This window comes from Callospermophilus lateralis, chromosome 14, assembly GCF_048772815.1.
Source record: "Callospermophilus lateralis isolate mCalLat2 chromosome 14, mCalLat2.hap1, whole genome shotgun sequence".
Classification (NCBI taxonomy): domain Eukaryota; kingdom Metazoa; phylum Chordata; class Mammalia; order Rodentia; family Sciuridae; genus Callospermophilus; species Callospermophilus lateralis.
Window position 1 is genome coordinate 84,921,643 of NC_135318.1, and position 25,208 is coordinate 84,946,850.

Genomic DNA, 25,208 nt, shown 5'->3' on the forward strand with positions numbered 1-25,208 from the left:
ATGGAGCATTACGAGTTCAGGTATGAGACTTTACAAGAGTATAAGGATTTGGTGCGATGGGTTAAAGAGAAAAAAATTAGGTAAGAGTTACTGGAGACAGTAATCTGAGGGAGCTTAAATGGAATAGGTCCAGAAGTAGAGCAACAACAGATTTAAGTTGGATTAGCAGTGCCTGGAGAGGAAGAAATTAGTAGTCTTAAAAGAAAAAGAGTGTGACATCTCTGGTAGGGGCAGGAAGCCAGATGTGTTGCATACTTGTTTGATTACACCATTACACCAGTTCTTTTTTAGGAATTTTTAAATATTAGGCCACTGGGGTAAATATTATGCTGCCACAATATTTCTTGTTTTCTCCCACTTGGGATGAACATTTTTCTCATCTAATACACAGTTCATAGTTTCTTCTTCCTCCTCAGATCCATTCTTTTACTCCCTCACCACTTTTTCTTCTACTCTCTAATTTGCATTTTCTTCTATCATGTCTAGGTTCAGATCCTTGATTCTCAACTATACCACATTCCTTATGCTTTACTCTGACATTGTTGTGGTACTGGGCATAGGCTTATGGAATCTTGGTAACCAGGGCCTTGACTTAGGGAATCTGGAATGTAGAAGGTCATGGTAGATACAGTCTATTTTCATGATAAAAACTGCAGTGGCAATTACCTGTTTAAACATTCAGAATATTTTGTTGCCCAAGAATAGAACTGATGACTCATTAATGTATACCTATTTAGTCAGTATCAAATCAATTTTTCCACAAGGCTCTAAATTTTTGCATGGCAAAGAAAAGGATTTGACAATTCTAATAAATTAGAATGTTTGTAATTTCAATCCTTTTTTTCCCCTTCTTTTTCATGTTTTCCTTCCTGATTGGTATGCAATAATGAATTTGCTTTAGTGTTAACTTGTCTCAGTTGTAGTGATTTATACTCTTTTTTTGTAAATTTATATGATGGTTGAATATTTCTTCTTTCATTAAGTGGATTTAGAAATGTTTTTTTCTGTAACATACTCTTTTGGTATTTCTTTTTTTCACAAATATAACACCACTTTCATTCTGTCATATCATCTTTTTGCTACATATGTACTTTGCAAGTATTTTCTCCCAATTTATATTTTAGCTTTAATCACGGAGTGTTCCTCATTCTAAAATATTAAAAAAATGCCCTTTAAGTACATAAATCCATGGAAATACACAGGGAAAGTTTAAAATTAAGAAAAGAGCTCACTGATGTTGTTTCTCCTTTACCAGTTTTCAAATAAGTATCATGCATGTTTATTGTAAGAGGATGATCAAGGACAGGCAGAAAGTATGAATAGAGTATTTGTTGGAATATTCCAATGCCCCATAGGATTGAGAGAGTTTCCAGGGTTCCAAGAAAAAACAAATAAGACTGGCACAATGGACATGGCTCTGTCCTCTGCTCTGCATGTGGAGACAGTGTATTATGTCACATTTTCATCTGTTAAACTCACTTTTGTGCATACTTAACCTGTCTTTGCTACATTCTCCTGGCTCTGTGTTCCCTCTCTTTTTTTCATGCACTGTGCATAAAATGTCTTTTTGTGTGATTCTTTCAATTTTTCTCTGCAAAAATAAAAATAAGCTCAATGGAGCATTTGTATTTCTACAGTTCTCAGATTCTATGAAGTTTGAATGTCATAAGTTACTGTGACAGCACCATGTGTTCTCTCTCACACTCTATTCTCTATATTTACACACTCCATTCCCTATATCTATATCTATCCATATGTATATCTGTATCTTAAATCATTTTAGCTTCTAATCGCTACTGGTATCTTCTTGGTGGTTACAAATGTTTCTTTCACTTCTTTCTCTGAGTGGATGTATTTGTGTCTCTTTAGTGGTCTTTTTTGTTGTTGTTGTTGTTTGTTTCTGAATTGTAGGTTTGTGAGATGCTCACCAAAGTTTTTAATATGGTGAAAGTAAGACCTTTTTATCTCTTGCTATATTAATTTTGTTCTTTCCTCAAATGAGTAATGACAGAACTTAAAAAGTAAATATTTTCAAGGTCCTCATAAATGAAGTGTGTTAGATAAAATGGAAAAGTCAACAAAGCATATGCACTTGGGCTTCTGATTAATGTGTATAATGTGGTGAATTTCTGGCTGAATGTAATCTAAAGTGTGTTGTCATTGTGTAGATAAAATTGTGAGAGTGAAGACTTAAATTCACAATGGTCACATAGAACTGTTTTTAATCTCTAATGTGTTTTAGAGTTTTCACCAGGGGTATTAAAGAATCTCTATACTCCTTATTGTGTAGTGTTTAGTGACTTTGGAATTCTTGAATTCACTTTCCTAAAAACTTTAGAAAGCTGAGAGCAAAGTATCTCATAGAACATACAACAATCAGTACAAAGAATAATATCCTGTTAGTTTTACCACACAGCCTAAGTTTTATAATATATTAGAAATCATTATTTTGGTACCACTGATTGAACCTAGGTAAACTTAAGCACCAAGCAGCATCTTGAGCTCCCACACCTTTTTAATATTTTTATTAGAGACAGTGTTTTGCTGAATGACTTAGAAGCTTGCTAAGTAACAGAGGCAAAACTTGTCCTTGTGATCTTCCTGCCTCATCCTCTCAAGTCACTGAAATTATAGGTGTGTACCACCATGGATAGCATACATTATCAGTCTTATGATTGATACTTGTTTCTCTTTGTTTTATAATAATCTATGATTATTTTGTACAAAAATTATACAGTGTATTTTGGGATGTATAATGTATACATAAACACTTATAGTAATTGCACAAAGGGTTCAAGAAAATAAACAGTCTGTGGTAAGGTTTTTAGTTTGTATTGAGTAAACAGATATAATATTGACTCTAATTAAGTTGAAATGAAAAAATGGAAATTATGATTTTCATACCAACCAGTAAAAATAAAATACAGTGTCATTGAAATACTAGGAAATAATAAGCTGAGTGGAATAATTATTTATTTAAAATTATTGATGGCCCCACTAGTCCTAATGGTCTAATATAAGAGATAACTCAAATGTTCTTGAATGTTTAAATGAAAAATTTGAAGTACATCCATAAATAACACCTTGCTATGTTACCAAGCTTGTCATTGAACTTGCAATCCAGCAGTACCAGACACCTTCACTGTAGGATTATTGGCATGCAACACAACCCATTGCTTAAGAAATTTTCTTTAAAAATTGTCTCCTATTAAATTCTTTGATAAAATGATGTGTTTCATGATCAAGACACTTATAACTGTGTCCTGTGACTGGTGTATTACCAGTAATTTTTAACTGAGTTGAATTTGCAAAAAAATATTATCAAAGATCAGTGTATGCAAAGGACATCAATAATACAATACAGGTTTTGTGGTTTAAATAATTGCCTCATAATGGTCCATGTATTAGTGGTCTGTTCCTAAGGTTGTTTTTTTTTTTTTTTTTAGTGAAAACATTACAAGGATAACACCTATTGGGAATTGTTTAGTTCTTTGTAGAGTGTGTATTTGAAACAAATTGTTGACACCTGGTGCAATTTTATGCCATGTGTTCCTGCCATAATGTGCTTACTCACTTCAAACATAAAGGTGCAATACCAATTGCCGCAGTCTGGCTGGCACAAAATCATGAGCCACTCACAGCTTTGTAGATTCAAACAGCAATTCTTTATTCCCGAACTCACAGCGGCCTTCTCCAAACACGTTCTGGAGAAATCCACGTTCTTCGCAAATCCACCTCCTCTGCTTCCCAAATACTCTCTGAATCCCAGGAGAGACTCAAGGGGAACTCAGGCAGCAGGATACGCCCTATTCCCAGCAGGAATAACCTTAAACCTGGAACTGCCCTAAACCCGGATGGTCCTAAACCAGGAATGCCCTAAATCCAAGGAGTGCCTAAAACCCTGATCTGCCCAAAACCCGGATTTGCCCTGGTCCTTGAGCAAGGTCACCTTACATACAATGTCACTGCAAAATGTCTAAGGCAAGTCCTATTTCCACGAGTCCTTCCACTAAGCAACATGGGGTACGCTGGTAAGAAAATTGTCATACCTACTTGGCTAATGGCTCTCAGCATCTCTCCCCTTCTGATTAATAAAACAGCAAGCAATGTGGCTTAATGACCGTGCCTGGTAGGTTGTCCAATTCAACATATTATTCTTACCCGTCATCGGAAAACTGACCTTTAGGTGTCAGCCTCCTGTCTTAGGTTGATACCACTGCAATTGGATCATACCCGTCACTGACTACCGGTCCATCATACAGCCATACTTGTGGATAGGTCTATGCACCAGTGGGGGGGGTGAGGTTCTTTGCCTCACCTCTGTTGGCCCCCAAATTTGTCCTTGGTGCCAGTGGGGGAATGAGGTTAATGTGGCTTAAGGACCATGCCTGGTAGGTTGTCCAATTCAACATATGGTTCTTACCCGTCATCAGAAAACTGACCTTTAGGCCTCAGCCTCCTGTATTAGGTTGATACCACTGCAATTGGATCATACCTGTCACTGACTACTGGTCCAGCATATAGCCATTGGCCCCCAAATTTTAGACCATCACTAGTAAACAGGAGGAGGATACAGAAATGCCACAACACCAAGCCAACTGACAGCTCCTTGGGAAAAATTGCATCACTGGTGACACCATCAGCAAAGATATGCCAGCACTACCACAATTCGCTGCACCAAGCTATACTTACATAGTCCAGACAAGTTCTGCAAGCAGTTCAAAGCGGAGGAATCTATCAATATGTCCATTTTCTCCCAAAGTCTGTTTCCTCCCAAAGTAAGTTGACTCCTTGATTGAGCATTACTTCTTGAGTTATATTCATTGATGCATCAGTTTATCCAGTTTACTGTGATAGCTATCATAGAAGCTGTAGTTTGGTTTTATCTTTGTCTTCACCGGCACTAGGATGAAGATAGGAATTTTGGCAATGATGCTAAAGAGACATTATCCTGAAAAGAATTATTAAATATAATGAAAAGGAAAGGTGAAAGAAAACAAATAGATCTGTTAACCTCCTTTAAAAACAATCCTTAACAGCTGTTTACCTAATTTAAATTAAGCCATTTAAATCACGTGAATAGAAAAAAAATAATTTGGATCCATTTGTTCATGAGCGCTCCTTATATATGATATATGGACATATGCACACACAGACATACAACACAAAACACAAGAGTACAACACATAAGACAATAATAAAGGCCTTGAAGCTTTACCTAGGTGAAATCTCCATTGCAATGTTTAAAAACTCCAGTCAAAAAATAAAACTGATCACAAAAACATTAACCTAGGTTTGTATGAGCTCAAAAATAAAAATAGAACCTTATGATGTGGAAAAATGCAATAATAAAATAGATATTGAAAAAAGCACCCTGGTTAATCACTGTCGCAGATGTAAGAATAGCCAAGTTGGAGCTCTGGATATCAGCTTTCCGGATTTGCGTCAAATCATCTTTTTTTTGATCTGTAGAAATTGTTTTAGTTAATCTCTCTGGAATCCAAATCGGCTGCTGTTCTCCCTGTGGAAAAACACAAACAGAACCCCGACTCTAGACAATCACTCGGTCAGGACTTTTCCATTGTCCTGTTAGAATATATTTCCAAAGTAATTTAGGCTTATCTACATTTTTTGGATACATATGCCTTTCTGCAGCACTAAGTCCTGATGAATCCAAATTTAAAAAGTTTAGAGTAAAAAGTGTTATTTTAAGTTTATCTTTGGGGGATATATACCCCTTTTCAATTCCCTCTTTTTGGTTTAATAAGTACGTCTGTATCTCATAGTTGTCTTAGCTTTTTGCATTTTCTATCTGAAATATCTTACTTGACATTTTCAACCATTTTTTTCTCTTATTTCTGTCTTCTAGTTTTTATTTTTTTTCCCTAAGGTTTATACATTCACCCTTAGTTGCTTTTTTTTCTTCTAGTTTTCTTTTGTTTTCTATTTTGTGGGTTTAAAATTCTTTTCTTCCTAAATCTTCTCTATCTTCCTACATCTTTTCTATCTTTTTTTCTTTACCTTTCTGTACTTCTGTCTTAAAGTTTTCCACTTTAAATTTTTAATCTTCTTAATCTAAATGTCTTTTATAATATTATCTTCCCTTTTTCATAGATTTTTAAGTAATGTTTTTAAGATTAGGCTTCGAAAGATGCAATCTTTCCTCCACCATGAAGGCATCTTAACCACCTTCAATTTAATCTTTTAAAGCCTTTTAATTATCATCTATACTGTACTTTTAAATGTACTTTTTCACCACCTACAGCTTCACTCTTTTAAACGAGGCTAGATTCTTTTTAAATTGCTTTAATGTTAGTTTACATGGCTGCCTTTCAACCAAAGGCCTTTTTTACTCCATTTAGAAGCTTTGTCTCAATCTGCCATGTAAAAATACCTTTTTCTTCTTTCTTCCTTTCTTAAGCTTTTAAAGTATGTCTAGTTTCCTCAAAATCTTTTTAAATGACATTTTACAACTGTTTTACTTTACCACAAAGAGATTTTCTCATCTAGAAACATTTCTTTTTCTTTTAACCTTCCATATTAAATATATTTTCACATCTTCAATCTTTTAATATCTCTTTTCTAGCCATTAACCCTTTTTATAAATTCACATTCTGAAATAACCCTTATAAAATTTCTGATTCACACAAATTACTCCACTTTAATAAGATGAAATACTTTCATGTTTTTTATTGTACTATAATAGTATAATTGAAACCCAACTGAAACTTCTTATACTCTTTGTATATAAATTAGCCATGATAGAATCTTAACACTTAGTAATCTTGTTTCAGCAAAGACAGACCAAAGCAATATTAAACCTTTTTCCATTCACCAATTTATGAAAACACACATAATGTTTAAATATATTACCTTATGAAACTTAATAAGTAAAGAGTACTTGATTTTATATTTAGTGCTTGATATTGCAACACTTTAGCTTTGGAAATTACTTAGAACTTTGTAGAAACCAAGATCTTAGACAACTGTAGTAAACAGAACTAGCCTTCTCTTTCTTGTTGAAGAAAAATCCTTCTACAGGATACCATAATGGTCCCATTGATATACTTAATAACTCATATTTAAAAACCAATGGACTACATTTTTGTATTGTATCAACATATGTCCTAGCTGTTCTTGGTCCTACTGGGGTGCCTTTTTTCTCTAGCAATTTCTCTTCCTCGGAGGCAAACAACTTGAAACCTTGAGTCAACGATTTTCCCCAGTTTGCCTGAGAAAGTTCTAGGAACAGGCAACTTGAGATAAAAACAAAATAAATCAGAACAAGAAAACATTGTTTTTTGAAATGGTCACCCATTCTTTCGCTCTCCTTCAGGGGCAAGTAATTTCACTTAATTCCAAGTTTTAGACGTTCCCCATATGGGCCACCAAATGCGACAGTCTGGCTGGGCACAAAATCATGAGCCACTCACAGCTTTGTAGATTCAAACATCAATTCTTTATTCTCGAACTCACACCAGCCTTCTCCAAGCACGTTCTGGTGAAATCCACGTTCTTCACAAATCCACCTCCTCTGCTTCCCAGATACTCTCTGAATCCTGGGAGAGACTCAAGGGGAACTTAGGCAGCAGGATATGCTCTATTACCAGCAGGAATAACCTTAAACCTGGAACCGCCCAAAACCCAGATTGTCCTAAACCAGGGAATGCCCTAAATCCAAGGAGAGCCTATAACCCTGATCTGCCCTAAACCCGGATCCGCCCTGCTCCTTGAGCAAGGTCACCTTACATGCAATGTCACTGGAAAATGTCTAAGGCAAGTCCTATTTCCACGAGTCCTTCCACTAAGCAACATGGGGTGCGCTGGCAAGGAAATTGTCATACCTACTTGGCTAATGGCTCTCAGCAACCAATAACATATCAACAAGAATCTCCGGAATTTTTAATTAGAATATGATTTTTTTCTATTTGTTAGTTGATTATCAGAAGTACTTTTCATAGCTATAAAAAAAGAAACTGAAAAATTGTGTAGCTAAATTCATGAGCATATATCTTATTTGTCTTTGCAACTCATTTTTTAAAAGATGTTAATTTAAAGTAGCGATTTTTAGTTTTACTATACATGGTAATTTTTTTCCAATCTTTCAAGAACAATGATGGGTGGGTTTTTCTCCAGGGATATGAATTCCAGGGTTATGGATTACATTATTTTAATGCATTTTTTTCTTTTTAAATTTAAGGAGCCCTTCAAATGCCTATACACTTAAGTCAGAATTGGAAACCACTGGTTTCCAGTTGAAAATGCATTAAGTCTCTGTATTTTACTTGTGTGCTGTGTGGATTTATCCACTTCAGCCTTTCATGTGGGGGTTTATAGTAAACAGATTTGCCATGTTGAAAAAAATAAAAGGATGATTTTCTTAAATTTTCAGGTATTTACTCAAAGTGTTTGTGGAGGAAGCATTTTTTCAGTAGATCTATCTTGTTTTCTTGCTTTCAAATAAAGAAACTATTTTATAAAAAGTATGTCAAGGTTTAGACTAGGTTGAAAATTATAATAGACTAGGAACAGCAAAAAAAAAAAAAAGAATAAACTACGTTCAAGATATACTGTGTGTTATGCACATTTTTACTATTATCTCATGGTGAGGAAAAAAAATGAATCATTTTGCTTAATTTTCAAAACATAGTCCAAATTGATTTATCCAAGTTATTCCCTATTAAAAAAATACTGGAGTGTTCTTGAAAGTATTTGCATAGTAAAAAGTAGTTAAAGATATGAAGCTAAAAAATGTGCTTCTATAGCAGAGGTGTAAAACTTTAGTTCATAGAATCCCAGAAAAGTTTTATTTTTTTGTTGTTTTTGTTTTTTTCATCCTGGGAATTTATCCCAGGGTCTTTTGCATTCAATGCAAGCATTATCAATTGAACTATATTAAGAACCATAGAAATGTAGCATGATTATATAATCTAGAAAAATCTTTTGAGTTTTTGAGACAGATAGTTGTGATTCTGAGTTCAAAATCTGAATAGCCTCTTACTACCTGTGGTATTATAAAATTGTAGTAATTTACAATAGACATACAAATATTCTCTAAAAGAAAAGAAAAAAATATAAAATGCAAAAATATCTCCAGTTCCATATACTTCCTTGTATCCCAGCAAATTGGCAATTATCTGTTATAGATCTCCTTATCAAGTGGTAGTATATCTTTGCCAATATGTGAATAAAAAGTATGGCTACTATGTTACATCCAGTAGAAGAGAGTAAATATGGAAACGTACTGGTATTGTGGTTAGACCTAAAGTGTGTTGAATTCTTCCAGTTTTTATCTTTGTAAACTTCATCATCTTAAGAAGAAGAAGCAGCTCATGTTAGGCTTATAAAGGAGAAAAGACTATATGGATGAGAATGAAAAGACCAAAACGGACAGTCATCTCTCTTCCAGGAACAGGGTAATCATGTCAAATAGCAGAGCATACACATGTACAATTTCTGCTGAAATCAGAATAGCACAGATAAGTCAATATAATTTTGGCTTACTCAAAAACTGTTCATTTGAATCATGAATTAGTAAGTTTTCTGGTAGTTTGTAATACTTGATAGCTTAAAATACAGTTAATAGAAACAGGAAGCCAGAATTCAAAACATAATAGAGGATTCATGTAAACATCAAATATTGGAATATTAATATTATATTCCCCAAATGTTAGGTTCAACTCCACAGAAATACATTGCTGCTCAGATCCATTGATTTTATAACTTAGAAGAAAGGCAAATATGATTTTTGACTTCCATTTACTTACTCATCTAGGGAAGATTTTTTATAAGGTGCCAGAATTTGAAAGTAGAATAAACTGAAGCAAAGATTTCAAAAATAAAAAATCCTACTGTTTTTGTGCAGATGTCTTCAAGGAAAAACTCACTATATGCTAATTGGAAGACGTAATGTAGTGCCTCATGTTTGGGTTGGTAACTAAATATTTAAGTAAATACTATATGGGATTCTATGAACTAAAGTATTACACCTCTGCTATAGAAGCACATTTTTTAGCTTCATATCTTTAACTACTTTTTACTATGCAAATACTTTCAAGAACACTCCAGTATTTTTTTAATAGGGTATAATTTGGATAAATCAATTTGGACTTTGTTTTGAAAATTAAGCTAAATGATTCATTTTTATTTCTCACCATGAGATAATAGTAAAAATGTGCATAACGCACAGTATATCTTCAACGTAGTTTATTCTTCTTTTTTTTTTTTTTTTTTTGGTGTTCCTAGTCCCATACTATATGGATTGAGCATCTCTCACTTATTCTGATATTTTTATTACATATAAAATGTAATTTATCACTAATATTTGAAAGGTTTAAAAAAATGTTTCCAAAGAGAAAAGATAGAGTAAAATTTCAAATCAAATTTTATTCAAACTAAGGTAATTTTTTGAGCCTCTAAAAGAACATCATTGAAGGTTAAGTAAGATCTTAGTTGTATCTATGGCTATAATTTTCCTTGCTGTGGAGCTATTTCTAGAATGTCAGGTTAGAAAAATTCAGAGATTGGTAATAAGCAGTTTTTGTTTTTCTAAATTTACATTGCAATACTTCAAATTCATCAAACATAGATATGGAGATATGGATGCATCCGAAATCTTAGGCAGTCAAGTTTTTTTTTTTTTAAGAAGAAATAGCAAATAAATAAGGTGAAAGTAAATTGGACCAAAGGAGGTTAGAAAATTCATTAAATTCTGTGCATATTAGGCCATGCCAGTAATCACAACAACCTGGAGGTTGAGAAAGAAAGATCAAACCTGAAGCTTAGTGTAGCAACTTAGTGAGACACTGTCTCGAAAAAGAAAAAAAAAAAAGAGAAAGAAAAAAATTAAAAGGGCTAGAATATATCTTAGTTGTAGAATGCCCCCTTAACAAAAAATAAATCAAAATTCCAGATGATGTATCCTTTACCCTGAAGTCAACAAATACTTAAGAGTTTTAAGAAAATAGTGTGTGTGTTGTTTTGGGCTGACATGAGATGGCTTAATATTCTAATGGTTTCACATAAAGGAGAGACTTAAGATTCACTTTTTTTGTTTTAACAAATATTTTGTTCTTACCCCTGAATATAAAAGTGTTCAATTAAATTTTTTTTAGGGAAAATAATGGGAATATTCTGATTGAGTTTTTGAAACTGCATATTTAAAATAGTGAGGATCTTCTAAATCATATTGGGAAGGGAGCTCTTCCCTAGCAGAACAGAAAAATTGGAGGTAATATCTTCAACCAGTTATTTCCTAAAATGGCCAATATAGTGTCCCATTTTCCTCTGACATTTTTTATATTGTATGCGAGGTTTCAATTTTCAATTTCCCTATTTATATAATTTATAAGAAGCTGGTATACATAAGTATGTTCTTTTTTATCAGAATAAGTAACTTGTGTGTGTAGATGTATGGACCCTAATTTTTAGGAAATGAATCATAAACATAAATATTATTCTATTCTGGGACATGAAACTCACACTTCAGTTAGGAAAATCTTATAGGCATAACACCAACCTTGTGGAATATGTACTAGATGGTATCAGAATTGAATTATTAGGCTGCTAATTGTTGAAATATTGGTGTTGTTTGCACATTTGCTGTCAAAAGTGGTTGCAGAATCAGGAGTTGTGGCACACACCTGTAATCACAGTGATGTGGAAAAATGAGGAAGAAAGTAAATTTGAGTCCAATCTCAGTAATCTAGAGACTCTAAGCAACTTTGTAAGCCCATTTATCACAATTAAAAAAAATAAAAACTTCTTGAAATGCATTTCAGGGGTAGAGAGCTCCTGGGTTAAATCTCTAATTAAAAAAATAATAATACTGTTTCGGAAGAAAGGTATCACACAGAATGTTAAACTAACTTAATGTATGTGTTGGTTCACTAGTGATAAGTGAGACCCTGGAAAAACATGTATTTCCATGTGGTAAGGGAGGCATTTATGGTGCCTGAACCTTTCAGAATTTTTTTTCTTTACTGCGTAGTATTCTCTCACTTTCTACTTTGAAATGAGCCAGGTGAGGATACAGTTTCACAGTTTGAGTGGTTTTACAAATCTGGGAATGTAAAACCTAATGTGTCCGTTTCCTTATGAACTGAAAGATTAACAGTCTGTTCACTTAATTTTCTTTTTTATTTTTATTTTGTGTTATAACTTTGTTCCATGTAGTTCAAGTTGACGCAAGTACCTAAGTGTTTTGTAATAGTTTGATAGTTAAAAATTTTATTCTATTGTTTTAGAAGTGAGTTGTGATATTGTGGTCTACAGAAGTAAAAGTATTTTTTTTAAATATAGTATAGATTTATGGTATGTTTAAATAATGAGAAGATTGACAACGTTGGAAATAACCATTCAAATAAATATGTGGACTGTTGAAAGTTTTGGTGTGTCTTTAGTGATCTCTTATGTCTTCAACACGCTAAGGTGACCACTGTTTTATAAGTATAGTTATTACTTATAATTTTTCTATGTATGTCTCAAGTATCATTGCTTTGTTTGGTTGTGCTTCTTTTGAATATTCAATAACTATTATTTATACTTTGGAATTATGTTGGATTTTTTTCACTTTTTTGCTTCAGTGTTTTGCTTCTCAGACGCTGCTCCCTGGGTTTCATTATACCAAATTTATCCACCAATTTTACTGCTTAAAACAAATTATTTGTGCTGGGATTATACCTCAGATGGTAGAGTGTTTACCTTTCATGCACAATGCCCTGTGTTCAATCCCCAGCACCATAAAAAAATAAAAATCTTATTGAATGGTTGACATCACTACCATATGTGAAAACCACCTCTTTTAACTCTCATTAAAATTTTTCTGAAGTTAAATACTATGTCATTAATCATATGGTTTATGTGATGTATATTTATTCATTTTTACTCCAGGAACCATTGACCTTAAGGGATGTGCTCATTGATTTTTCAGAAGAGGAATGGAAATGCCTGGACCCTTCTCAGCAGACTTTATATGGAGATGTGATGTTAGAGATCTGTAGAAACCTACTCTTTATTGGTGAGCCTAAATTTTATTCAGAACTTCTAATTCAAAACCAATATTTATTTTTTTTCTTGTATAGAGTATCTTATGCCAACTTCTAGTTTGCATGAAAAAGTTTTAGTTTCTTGTTTTTTAGGACAAAGATTGGGCATTTGTTTATTTAGAAAAGAAAGTTTAGATTTTCCCTTATGTTTAACTTTTCATTTCTAAGTAGTGCTCACAATGTAGAGAATAAAAATGTTTTCAAAGTATTTTAGTGTTTTCATCTGAAAAAAATGATTTGGAAAATAATTGTGTAGAATCTTATAGATTGTTTTCTCTTTATTTTTTCTTATGGAGGAAAATATTTAAAAGACTTCTGTAGTTATCAAGAAAATACCAAAATGTGACATACTTCATTTTCCATCAAAAACATCTTGCTGTCTGTAAGTTATCCTTGGTCACCTTTCTTTCCCCCAAAGAAATAACCTTGGGATTTGAAGAGAGAATTGACAGCAGACATATATCAAAGTGAGTAGAAATCTATGAAGCAAAGAATACAGATAAGAGGTTCAAATGTCAAAGAGGAATTCACCTTTAAAAACGTTAATTGATAAGCTAAAATCACACAAAAATTAATTTTTTTCAAGCTTAGGTTTATTTTTGTTGCAAGAATTAAAGAGCATTCCATTCTCAATGTTTATCATGCATATCAATTATTTAAGCTCCTTCTTTTTCTCCAGTGATCTCCATATATTCAAATTAACAAAGTATTGTTTAAAAAAAAAAGACAGAGTCAAGAGGCAGGAAAGGTGGCATAATGGCAAGGAAGCCAAGCTGCCTCATATCAATAGGTTAATTTAGGTCATTGACATCACTACTACATATTGTTCATTTTATTACTAGGCAGGTTAGCAACTTAGCAACTTTATGCACCTTATTCCTCAGTTATATACTATGTTGTAATGTGCAATGTTTGGAGTTTTGTGTAGCTTTCAAGAAAGTCCATTGTATAAACTTACAGTTATGTGGACAGTTTTAGGCTCAGTAAAACATTGTGCTTATCTATGAAGAAAGTTCTTTTATTCCCAGGAGCTGTGTGCCAGAGATCATATTGGAGGCTGATAACACTCTAGTGCAGAGCATTTTCAAGCAGAGAATTGCCATAGCAGCTTGACATTGCACATGTATTTATTTCATTATTTTACTAGTTCCTGGGGAAATTGCAGCACATTCTAAGGGTGGGAAACAGAGTGCCTGTTACCCTGGGAGTTTCCTCTCCAGAGGAATGCTTCACTGTATATTTCCACAATCAGAATCCCTACAGAGTATTTCACAATGCCTGTGAGGATATTTACAACCTCATATTTATTGGAATTTGGGGGATCCCTAGAAAACTTGCTCATTTCCAAATATATCTAGGTAAAACCATTGTAATATATTAGTATTATAGGAGAGTTTCTTTAATATAATTTAAATATTTACTCATTCAAAATTTTCTCATCAGAACTTTATATGAATGCTTATACTGGATATTCTGTGAATTTTTTTCTGCCATGTAATAAATAGCAGTATTTCATAATACCTGCTCCTAATGATTATGTAAGTATAGCTGATCAATGTGGTTTAAAGAAGAATTTTCAGGGCTGGGGCTGTAGTTTAGTGGCAGAGGGCTTTCCTCACTTGTGTGCTGTACTGTGTTTGATCCTTAGCACTACATAAAAATAAACAGATATAATAAATGCATTCTGTATACCTATCACTACAAAAAAAGTAAAAAGAAACATTTCTATTGTAATACAATTATCCAGAATTTTGTGGGTTACATTTTTCTAATTGTGGGTTTTTTTTTTTTTTTTTGTTTTTTTTTTTGAGTTTTACTCTATAGAGATCTTCAGTGTTGTTCATTAGGTTTTCTCACATCCATGATATTGCTTTTATTTCTATATCTATATGTTATAATTGAATAGAAATTATCCTGATTTGTCACTTTAGGAAAACATTAGTTGAAGTTAAACTGTACGTGAACCATGTTCCAATTTTCAATCAACTTGTTTATGATTTTTCTTACATATATAAATATTAACCCTTTTTATATATGATTTTATATAGTACCTTGATTGTTTATACTCAGTTCTTGTGCTTAATCATATAATGTATTTAAGTTTATATATTTATACATACACACACATACACACACAATGTGGATTGAACTCTTGTAATACTGAGCTACATCATCAACCCCTTTTGACTTTTAGTTTACAATAGACTCTTGCTAATTGACTGAAGCTAAAATTCTATTTCCATGCCTCAGTCTTTCTTCCAAGTTGCCAAAATTAATGGCATATTCATTATCTCTCTATATATGAATCTGTTCTTTTGTCTAAAAGTAAGACTTTAGTATTTTAAAGGTACCATAAAGATGTTTCCAATTCTGTTTATCTTTTATGTATTTGTCAAATTTTTAATTTTGATAAAAACTGTATACTGTATAACTTTCCTGAACTTACTGTATCATATATTTGAATTTACTGCTCAGTAGTATTTATATAAATAGTTTTGTAAGATTTTTTTTTTCTAGAAAGTATGTATCACACAAAAAGTAAGTTTATTTTTTCTCCAAACAAGTGATCCTTTTTCTCACCTTTTCATCCCTGATGCCATTCTTTTTGGTGTCTATATTTGGCTACAGTAGATATCTCTCATACATAGAATTACCTGGTATTTTTTTTTTGATTGGTATTACTATTTCACTTAATATACTATCTTACAAATTGATCATTGTAAATATTATATAATGTCTGATCTTTGTAAAGTTTTAAAACTTTTCACATTTCATTCCAAATCACCTACATATAGTCATATGAAATGTAATTTGATTGGCTTGCCACATTGGTCTCTATTGAATGTTGTTTTAACGAGAATAGCTCTGTAAATATATTTTGAATTTGACCATTAAGTTGAGGGCTAATTGATGTGCTTTCAGTTTTACTACTCATGTCTTCCTCATTTAACCTCAAGTTAAAATAATCTTTTGAATATTATAACTTTTATTTAATTTATATTGGGAAGCATTTTCTTTTAATTTTAATATTTGTAGTTATGTATGCACCCAGGATATTCCATAGAATTGTGCAAATAACTTACTTTGTACATGCAAAAATAATATTGATTTTTTTGATTGGTATTACATGGACTTCATAGATTACTTAGGGTGCTATAGGCTTTTTTTCTATAGCAGAGGTGTTTACCCTTTGAGCCACATCCACACCCCTTTTTGGGGAAAGGTACTGGGGGTTGATCTTAGGGGCATTTGCCCACTGAGCTACATCCCAAGCCCCAGTTTGTATTTTATTTAGAAACATGGTCTCCTTTAGTTGCTTAACACCTTGTTTTGATGAGGTTGGATTTGAGCTAACAATCCTGCTGTCTCAGACTCCCAAGCTTCTTGAATTAAAACTGTGTGTTATCACGCCTGGCTGGCAGCTGTTTTTTTAAAACATTTTGTTACAATGTCTAGATAAGTTGCATAGGACCTTGCTTAATTGCTGAATTTAGCTTTAAATTCATATTCATAAATTTTAAACATCACTTTTGCTTTTGATTTTGTCTTATTATGTTATGTTAGAATGCAACTTCTGTATTGTAATATTTGTAAACATTTGTTTTGTGCGTTTAACCTGATTTTTTTGTAATTATATTCCAGAGACTACAGACAACATTTTCTCTGTAAACCAAAATGGTTTTTAATGTTTTTTGAGAGTTTTTTTTTTAATTCCTTGGGTAATAATGCAATTTTATTTTATATTCTTTGCATTAATTGGGGATTGATGTCTCCTATTATTATGTTGTTGCTTTCTATGATGTTGAATTTTGTCTCTTCTTTCTGTATATGAAAAACATTATTAAAGTTACAAATATATTCCCTATGATTGTATTCTAAGAATTTGGCATATTTATTTTTATAAAATATTCTATTTGTCTCTTATTTATATAAATATTATCAACAATTTTCAATGTAATATTTGTTTTATTCTTTTGTTTTTAATCTTTTTGTGACCTTATATCTAAGGAGAATTTTTGTAGATTTACATCTGACATAGTTAACATATTTTTAAGTTTAATCTTGTTGATCATATTGTGTTTTGATTAGTTTTTTTTAAATTGTTTATTGGTATTTAAATTACTGATGAGAAAAAAACTTCTATAGTTTTCAAGTTTTGTTGATTTGCTATATATTTTTTTCTACTATTAAATTATGCCTTAATTTGTAGTTCATACATTTTTATGGTGATAATTTATTTTTTTCTACTTTTTTATTCTTGATGTTTATTTTGTCATTACTTTGGAATTATTTAAGTGCTTAAAAACAGTAGAATAAATTGGAAATAACATTCTTATATGCTTAAATGATTATACAACCAGTGTAACTCCACATAATTTACCACCAAAAGAATAGATTGTTGTAATTTATGAATGTATGATATATGAAGATACATTCTAGTATTATGTATAACTAAAGGAAAATTAATGAAAAAAAAGTACTGTTTGCACTACATTTTAATCTGAATTAATTTTGGTTTTCTAAAACAATCTGTGTCTTTATATGTGTTGCCATGATTTGTTATTGATGTCACACCTGCTTTTCTAATTTATTCTAATTAGCAAATATTTATGATAATTTTTATGCTTTAGTTTTCCACATTCTATTGTAGAATGAAATGTTTTACATACAACAATGAATGTATAATAAAATATATAATTGTATATATTTTTCTTTTCCATAAAAGCTTTCAAATTTTATATGATTTCTGTTGTGCAGAATATTTTATTGGAAATATTCCACTTATTTTTTCGCTTACAGCAGGTCAAGAAGTAAACCAATTTTTAAATATTTTCATATCTTTAAAGATGTATTTTTCATAGAGTTCAAAAAAAAATGATATTGATAGATAAAGTATTCTAGGTTCATATTTTCTTTTTCTTTCAACATATATACCAATTCCTATATATCTCAATTCCTTTATGGAAATCTTCTGCAAAGAAATCAACTGTTAATCATAAAAGAATATCTTTGTAAATAAAATTTCTCTTTTTATATCTTTTGATATCAATTATTTTCTTGAAGAGTTTTAAAAGTTTGATTATAAATTTATTAACTTTATTTATTTATTTATTTATTTATTTATTTATTTATTTGGAATTCAACTTAGAGGCACTCAACCATTGAGTTACAACACCATCAGTATTGTGTATTTCACTCAGAGACAGGTTTTCACTGAGGTGCTTAGTGTGTCACCATTGCTGAGTCTGTCTTTGAACTCCTGATCCTCCTATCTCAGCCTCCCAAGATGCTTGGATTAAAGTCATTCATGACTGTGTCCAGCACTACCTTAATTCTAGCCTTTGATATATTTTCTTCCTCCAATTTTTAATTTATGAGACTGTGTGTGTGTTTGGGGGGGGGGGGGATGCTGGGGATCAAGCCCAGCCTTTTGCATGTGAGGCAAGCAATCTACCATCTAAAATGTGTCCCCAGCCTGAGACATTTTTAAAAAATATTTCTAATATATAATTTCTACTTTTTCTGTTGCTATTTTTCTAAATTTATTTTCAATTTTGTACATTTTTATTTAGTTTAATAAATATCTTTCAAGCGGTTATTGGACATTGCTTAGATAATTAACAACATCAATTTTACAACTCTCAACTTTTTGTTTGCTTGAGTAGATTATACCCTTTATTGTGTGGGCTATTATTTTCATTGGGATTTTTCTATTTAAAATCTGTTAAACTAGATCATCATAGTCATTTTGGAAAATATTTGGAAGTTAAAATGTAAACAAAAAGAGGTCATGTGCAATGATATATAAATGTAATTCCATATAATTGGGAATCTAGGGCAGTGGAATGCCAGGTCGAAATAAATTTTAGAATTGTTGTAATAAACTGTCTCAAAAAATGTATAAACATAGAAAGGTCTATGGATGTAGTTTAGTGATAGAATAGCACTGTGTTTAGTCCTAAGAAATACTCCCCAAAAAGATTGAAAAAGAAAAACTAAATAAGAAATTTATTTCCTGGAACATTTGAGTCACAGGTAGAGTTCAAGTATGTTGAAATGAAGTGCTGTGATTGTGATATCAGTCAGTTTGAATGTTGTCCTCATTTGTGGTGCTACAAATTCTTAAGATCATTTTCAGTGTTCTCACAGCTTTTGTCAGCATATTGTTGTAAATTCTATATATTTCTTGAGTAATAATGGCTTTAAATTATTCTGTTCCATGGCTATTCCTCTCCCCTACCTTGATAAGGTTTTCTATATTTGCAGAGTCTATTCACCATAGTGTCATAAGTGGAATAACTTGCTATTTTAATTTATTTCAGGTATGACTTCTAATCCAAACCAAGAATTTTCAGAAGAACACGAAATAAAATATTTTATGCAAAATTTGATAAAGAGCAGGTATGGATACCCAGACAGTTAATACTTAATTTTAAACAAGAAATAGAAATTAAAAGAGAGGAAAGTTTAGAAAATTTTGAATAAAGAGAAAAAAATAATGAAAAATTTTTATACACAAAATTACAAATTTATCAAGTTAAATTATTACAAACATCTCAGAAGACTGACTCCTCAACTTGTGTCAGCCACTTTTTGTTTGGTTAAAATTTTTAAGTACATTGTTGTAATTTTAAAATATTTACTACTCAGTATTTTGTATAAAACCACTACAATGCAAAATATTTTCAAATGTAACAACATATATTAAACTACATATATATTCAATGTTTAGAGGCCAATATAAAGCTGAATCTTTAAAATACCTTCAGGAAAATAAATATTCAACCAGTTTAGTAAGATTTAAAAATAAAACTAGAATAGAAATGGGCATTTTATTGAAAAAAATCTAAACAGTAATAAAATGCTTATTAATCAGTTATGTTTTAACTTTTAATAATCTCTATGTGATTGCACATTAGATAGAAGATAAAAGAGTACAGGTCACTAGTACAAAATTATAATATTATAATCTGTTTGTTTTATGAAGATATAACAAGGTGATTTTCTACACAATATAGACAAATTGTCTCATCATTTAAACACATATATACTATTTTTACTTAGAGACAAGAAAAATATTCAGATTAAACAGAAATGGAAATGCTGCAATAAGCCTCACTAGGACTTTTTGTTGAAAAGAACTATTGAGTAATTAAATATGTTTAAGGTAAAAATTTGGTAGGCATTGCTTTTAAAATGCATTAATAATTAATAGAAGAGAAGCAGTGAGGTCCTTCTAAAACACATCAAATAAGCATGCAGCTCATTTGTCATGTACAGCAATTGAAACAAAGGAAAGAATCAAGAACTTCTAGCACAGTCTCCCTGAAAACCCAAATCCCAAATGGCTTGCAGGAATGCATCACACCCCAATAGCAGACATGAGGGTCTTATGAGAACAATGTAAGTCTTCTGACACTCTTCTTGACTCATGCTGAGGAGTAGAAAATATGCCTGGTGCATAAGCAGTAGGGAAGCTGTGGGGCTAATGAAGAACAATGAAGGACTAAAGCTTGTAATTGTAAAACTTTTAATAACATTAAAATAGCCACATTGGTGAGGTAAGACCACCTTTGAATGGGGCCTGTCTTACCATGAAATTTCTCCTCCTTAGGGAACAAAGACCTATAATGTCTTTGTCATTCCATGAATCTGTCTACTGTTTCAGCATACCATTTTTGTACACCCTTCTCCCTGAAATTTGATGGCTTGAGTCAAGGGTGCTTGTAAATATTTATAATTTTAATTCAACTTGAAGCAATCTTTGTGTAGTTGCCTATCTATTTATGACTCACAAGTTAGCATAATCACTTCATATCATGGGACCTCAAGCATTCCACCTGAGTCATTTCCTTTTTGGAAAGTGATGAGCCACCTGAAAAAAAAATTAATATCTGAAAAAAAATAGTAAAGGAATATGAGACAAGGACATTACTTATGTTAAAAGAGGTAGAGCACCTTATAGATTCTCTAGACCACATAGGATCTAAAAAAAGATGACTAGATAATTTTTCCATTCTTTATTTAAGGGAGTGTACATCAAAGGTAGGAATAAAATTTCAATAGTAAGATTCTTTCTTTAGACAGGTAGATTGGCATTCTGGCAAGTCTCACCCATCTCTGTGATGTTATGAAGCTATGTGGCTCCAATGGATGATACCATCTCCAGTGCCATGCTGAATTTAGACAAAACTAGGTAGTACATAACATGTAGTGGATAGTCTTAAACTAACTGGATTTCAACTGTGAGTTCCCAGTTATCAGACTTTTTCTCTGAATGGATTCCATGAGAAAAAATATATGCACAGTTCATAGATATCTTTCAGCAGATCAATCTGACATGCACTGCTTCATCTTTCATATCAACAGGGATTTTGACCAGACTCTTAGTGAACACCCAAAATATCTATGCATTCTGTGATTGTGGGTGGAATGAGAAAAACTTTCCAAGTGTGAGATCCAGAGACTTCCTGGATCCTATACATGTCCCGAGTGAACTAAATCTGAGGCCATAGCACTACTCATCTGTGCATCTCCAGGAATATGTTTTCAACAAATGCAAAGTATTTTCTACCTGATTTCAGTGAGCTAGTTACATAGAAAGAATTTTAACAACACCCTCAGTGATATATATATTTTGCTGGAAAATTGAGCAGTCCAGTTCAGATGCAGTTTGGTCTTTGGCTTAATGAAAAATGTTCTGGCAAATAAGCACCATGTTTATGTCCCAGTGCCTGCAGGATTCCCCATAAATTATAACAAAACAACAGTGTGTTTGAGGCAAGTTGGAACTGTAGGGGTATAGGATATTGTCTAAGCTGGAAAGAGACAACAACATATATGGCAGTCATATTTGAGGACTCATGTGTGCTTTTAAATATATTTGCACAGCATTTTGTAATTATACCCTTCCTCTAAAAGATACAAAATTTTCTATGTAGTTAATTTCTTTAGTTAGTCATTGGGATAATTTGAAATGTACCATTTTGTAAATGTCCACAAATATTTCTGTTCAGGACCTGAAGACAATCTCTACCCCAGGTAATTAGCGGTATATTAGATTTGGTGTAAAACAGTGTAAATAGTGTAAATTCTAAGAAAGTCATTAAAATTTGCCTTTTTTTAAATCCTAGAAAACACCCATGTGATCATTTAAAACAGCTTTACAATGATAAAAGTGAAAAAGGTTTTAATCCATGCCTAAAATTTCGTTATCCAAGCTTTAATAATCAAGAAAAAAATTATAGATATAAGGTATGTGAAAGCACTTTTAATAAAACTACAAGAATTCCTGAACTCCAGAGAATTAATTTTGGTGGAAATCCCTACAAGTTAAAAAACTATGTAAAAGCATTTAATGATTCCTCAATTGTTTATCACAGCAGTTCTAAATCCTCTATAAGTAAAGAATGTGAAAAATATTTTACTCAAATTCCATCCATTACTAAAAACCATAGGCTTTACATTGGAAATATACCCTACAAATTGAGGAAATGTGAAAATGTCTTCAAGTGTTGCACAGACCTTTTTAAACACTACAGTAATCAAACTGGAGAGAAAATCTGGAAATGTAAAGAAAGTGTCAAATCTTTTAATAAAAAATCACACCTTACTGAACACCAGAAAATTTATACTGGAGAAAAGCCATACAAATGTACAGAATGTGGCAAAGTTTTTAATCAAGAATCATGCCTTACTCAACACCAGAGAATTCATACTGGAGAAAAGCCATACAAATGTAAAGAATGTGACAAAGCTTTTAATTACAAATCACATTTTAATCGACACCATAGACTTCATACTGGAGAAATGCCATACAAATGTACAGAATGTGACAAAGCTTTTAATCAAAAATCACAACTTACTCAACATCAGAGAAATCATACTGGAGAAAAGCCATACAAATGTAAAGAATGTGACAAAGCTTTTAATTGCAAATCAAATTTTATTCGACACCAGAGACTTCATACTGGAGAAATGCCATACAAATGTACAGAATGTGACAAAGCTTTTAATCAAAAATCACAACTTACTCAACATCAGAGAAATCATACTGGAGAAAAGCCATACAAATGTAATGAATGTGGCAAAGCTTTTAATCGAAAATTATACCTTATTGAACACCAGAGAATTCATACAGGAGAAAAGCCATACAAATGTAGAGAATGTGACAAAGCTTTTAATAATAAATCAAACCTTAGTATACACCAGAGAATTCATACTGGAGAAAAGCCATGCAAATGTAAAGAATGTGGCAAAGCTTTTAATACCAAATTACATTTTAATCAACACCAGAAACTTCATACTGGAGAAAAGCCATACAAATGTAGAGAATGTGGCAAAGATTTTAATAAAAAATCATACCTTACTCAACACCAGAGAATTCATACTGGAGAAAAGCCATACAAATGTAAAGAATGTGACAAAGCTTTTAATTGCAAATCACATTTTATTCGACACCATAGACTTCATACTGGAGAAATGCCATACAAATGTACAGAATGTGGCAAAGCTTTTAATCAAAAATCACAACTTACTCAACATCAGAGAAATCATACTGGAGAAAAGCCATACAAATGTAATGAATGTGGCAAAGCTTTCAATCGAAAATCACACCTTATTCAACACCAGAGAATTCATACTGGAGAAATGCCATACAAATGTACAGAATGTGGCAAAGCTTTTAATCAAAAATCACAACTTACTCAACACCAGAGAATTTATACTGGAGAAATTCCATACAAATGTAAAGAATGTGGCAAGGCTTTTAATCGAAAATCATGCCTTATTCAACACCAGAGAATTCATACAGGAGAAAAGCCATATAAATGTAGAGAATGTGGCAAAACTTTTAATCAAATATCACACCTTACTACACACCATAGAATTCATACTGGAGAAAAGCCATACAAATGTAAAGAATGTGGCAAAGGTTTTAATTCAAAACATCACCTTTGTAAACACCAGAGAATCCATACTGGAGAAAAGACATACAAATGTAAAAAAGGTGACAAAGCTTTTATTCAAAAATCACATCTTACTGAACACCAGAGAATTCATACTGGAGAAAAGCCATAAAAATGTAAAGAATGTGGCAAAGCTTTTAATAAGATATTATACCTTACTCAACACCAGAGAATTCATACTGGGGAGAAACCATAGAAATATCAATAATGTTGCAAAGCTTCTCATTGAAAGTCATTCCTTAGTCAACACCAGAGACTTCATATAGGAGAAATGCCATACAAATGAAAAGAGTGTGGCAAAGCTTTTAACCAACTGTCAGACATTATTTGACACCAGAGAATAAATACTGGGGAAAAGCCATACTATTGTAAATAATATGGCAAAGCTCTTTATCAAAGATCACACATTTTTCAACTCTGGAGAATTCATACTGTGGAGAAACCATACAAATGCAAGGAATGTGGCAAAGCTATTTTATTAAGAAAAGTATTGTTGTTCACCAAATATTCATACTGGATAAGAGCCATGTCAATGTTAAGAATGTGGCAAAGTTTTAAGTGTGCTTCAAGTGTTAACAAGAAACAGGTCATTCATACTTGAGACAATTCTCACAAATCTATTGACTGTAAAAGTCATTTGTTGTAAGATCACACCTCATTGGTCACCAGAAACGTCATACTGGAAAGAAAAATTACAATTGCAGAGATAGCTCTGCAGTGCTAACTCCGTGAAATCCCAACCCTTGCCCAATTGGCCATTACACAGGAGCCCATGGAGGTGGGCAGGAAGCATTGTTGGATACTTGGCCCTCTTTCCTTCAGTGGATCACTTCAGGTTCACTTGTCCTTTCATCAGTTTCTCTGTTTGAATTGATTAAGCTATCTCTGTACTTAAAGACCTCTTTTGTATCAAACTGACACATTAATAAAACTATCTTATACCTGAAATCTATGATCACATCAATGTTTTTCCCATAACCTCAGATGGACAGCATGTTCCTTTGTCAATGTCTTATTTATTTATGTTATTTTGGCGGTATACCGAGGATTGAATTCAGGAGCACTCAAACACTAAGGCACATCCCAGCCCTATTTTTTTTTATTTTTTATAGGCACAATTTCACTGAGTTGCTTAGGGCCTCAATTTTAGTACTCAGGCTGGGTTTGAACTTGTGGTTCTATTGCCTCAGCCTTC

General features: G+C 32.2%; 1 protein-coding gene across 1 annotated transcript; it reads left to right on the plus strand.

Moving 5' to 3' along the window:
• LOC143380038 (uncharacterized) lies at positions 1-24,125 on the plus strand. Its single transcript, XM_077105164.1, has 2 exons — positions 1-80; positions 22,181-24,125. The coding sequence occupies exons 1-2, from the start codon at positions 1-3 to the stop codon at positions 24,123-24,125; spliced, it is 2,025 nt and encodes a 674-aa protein (XP_076961279.1).
• The last annotated feature ends 1,083 nt before the right edge of the window (positions 24,126-25,208 follow it).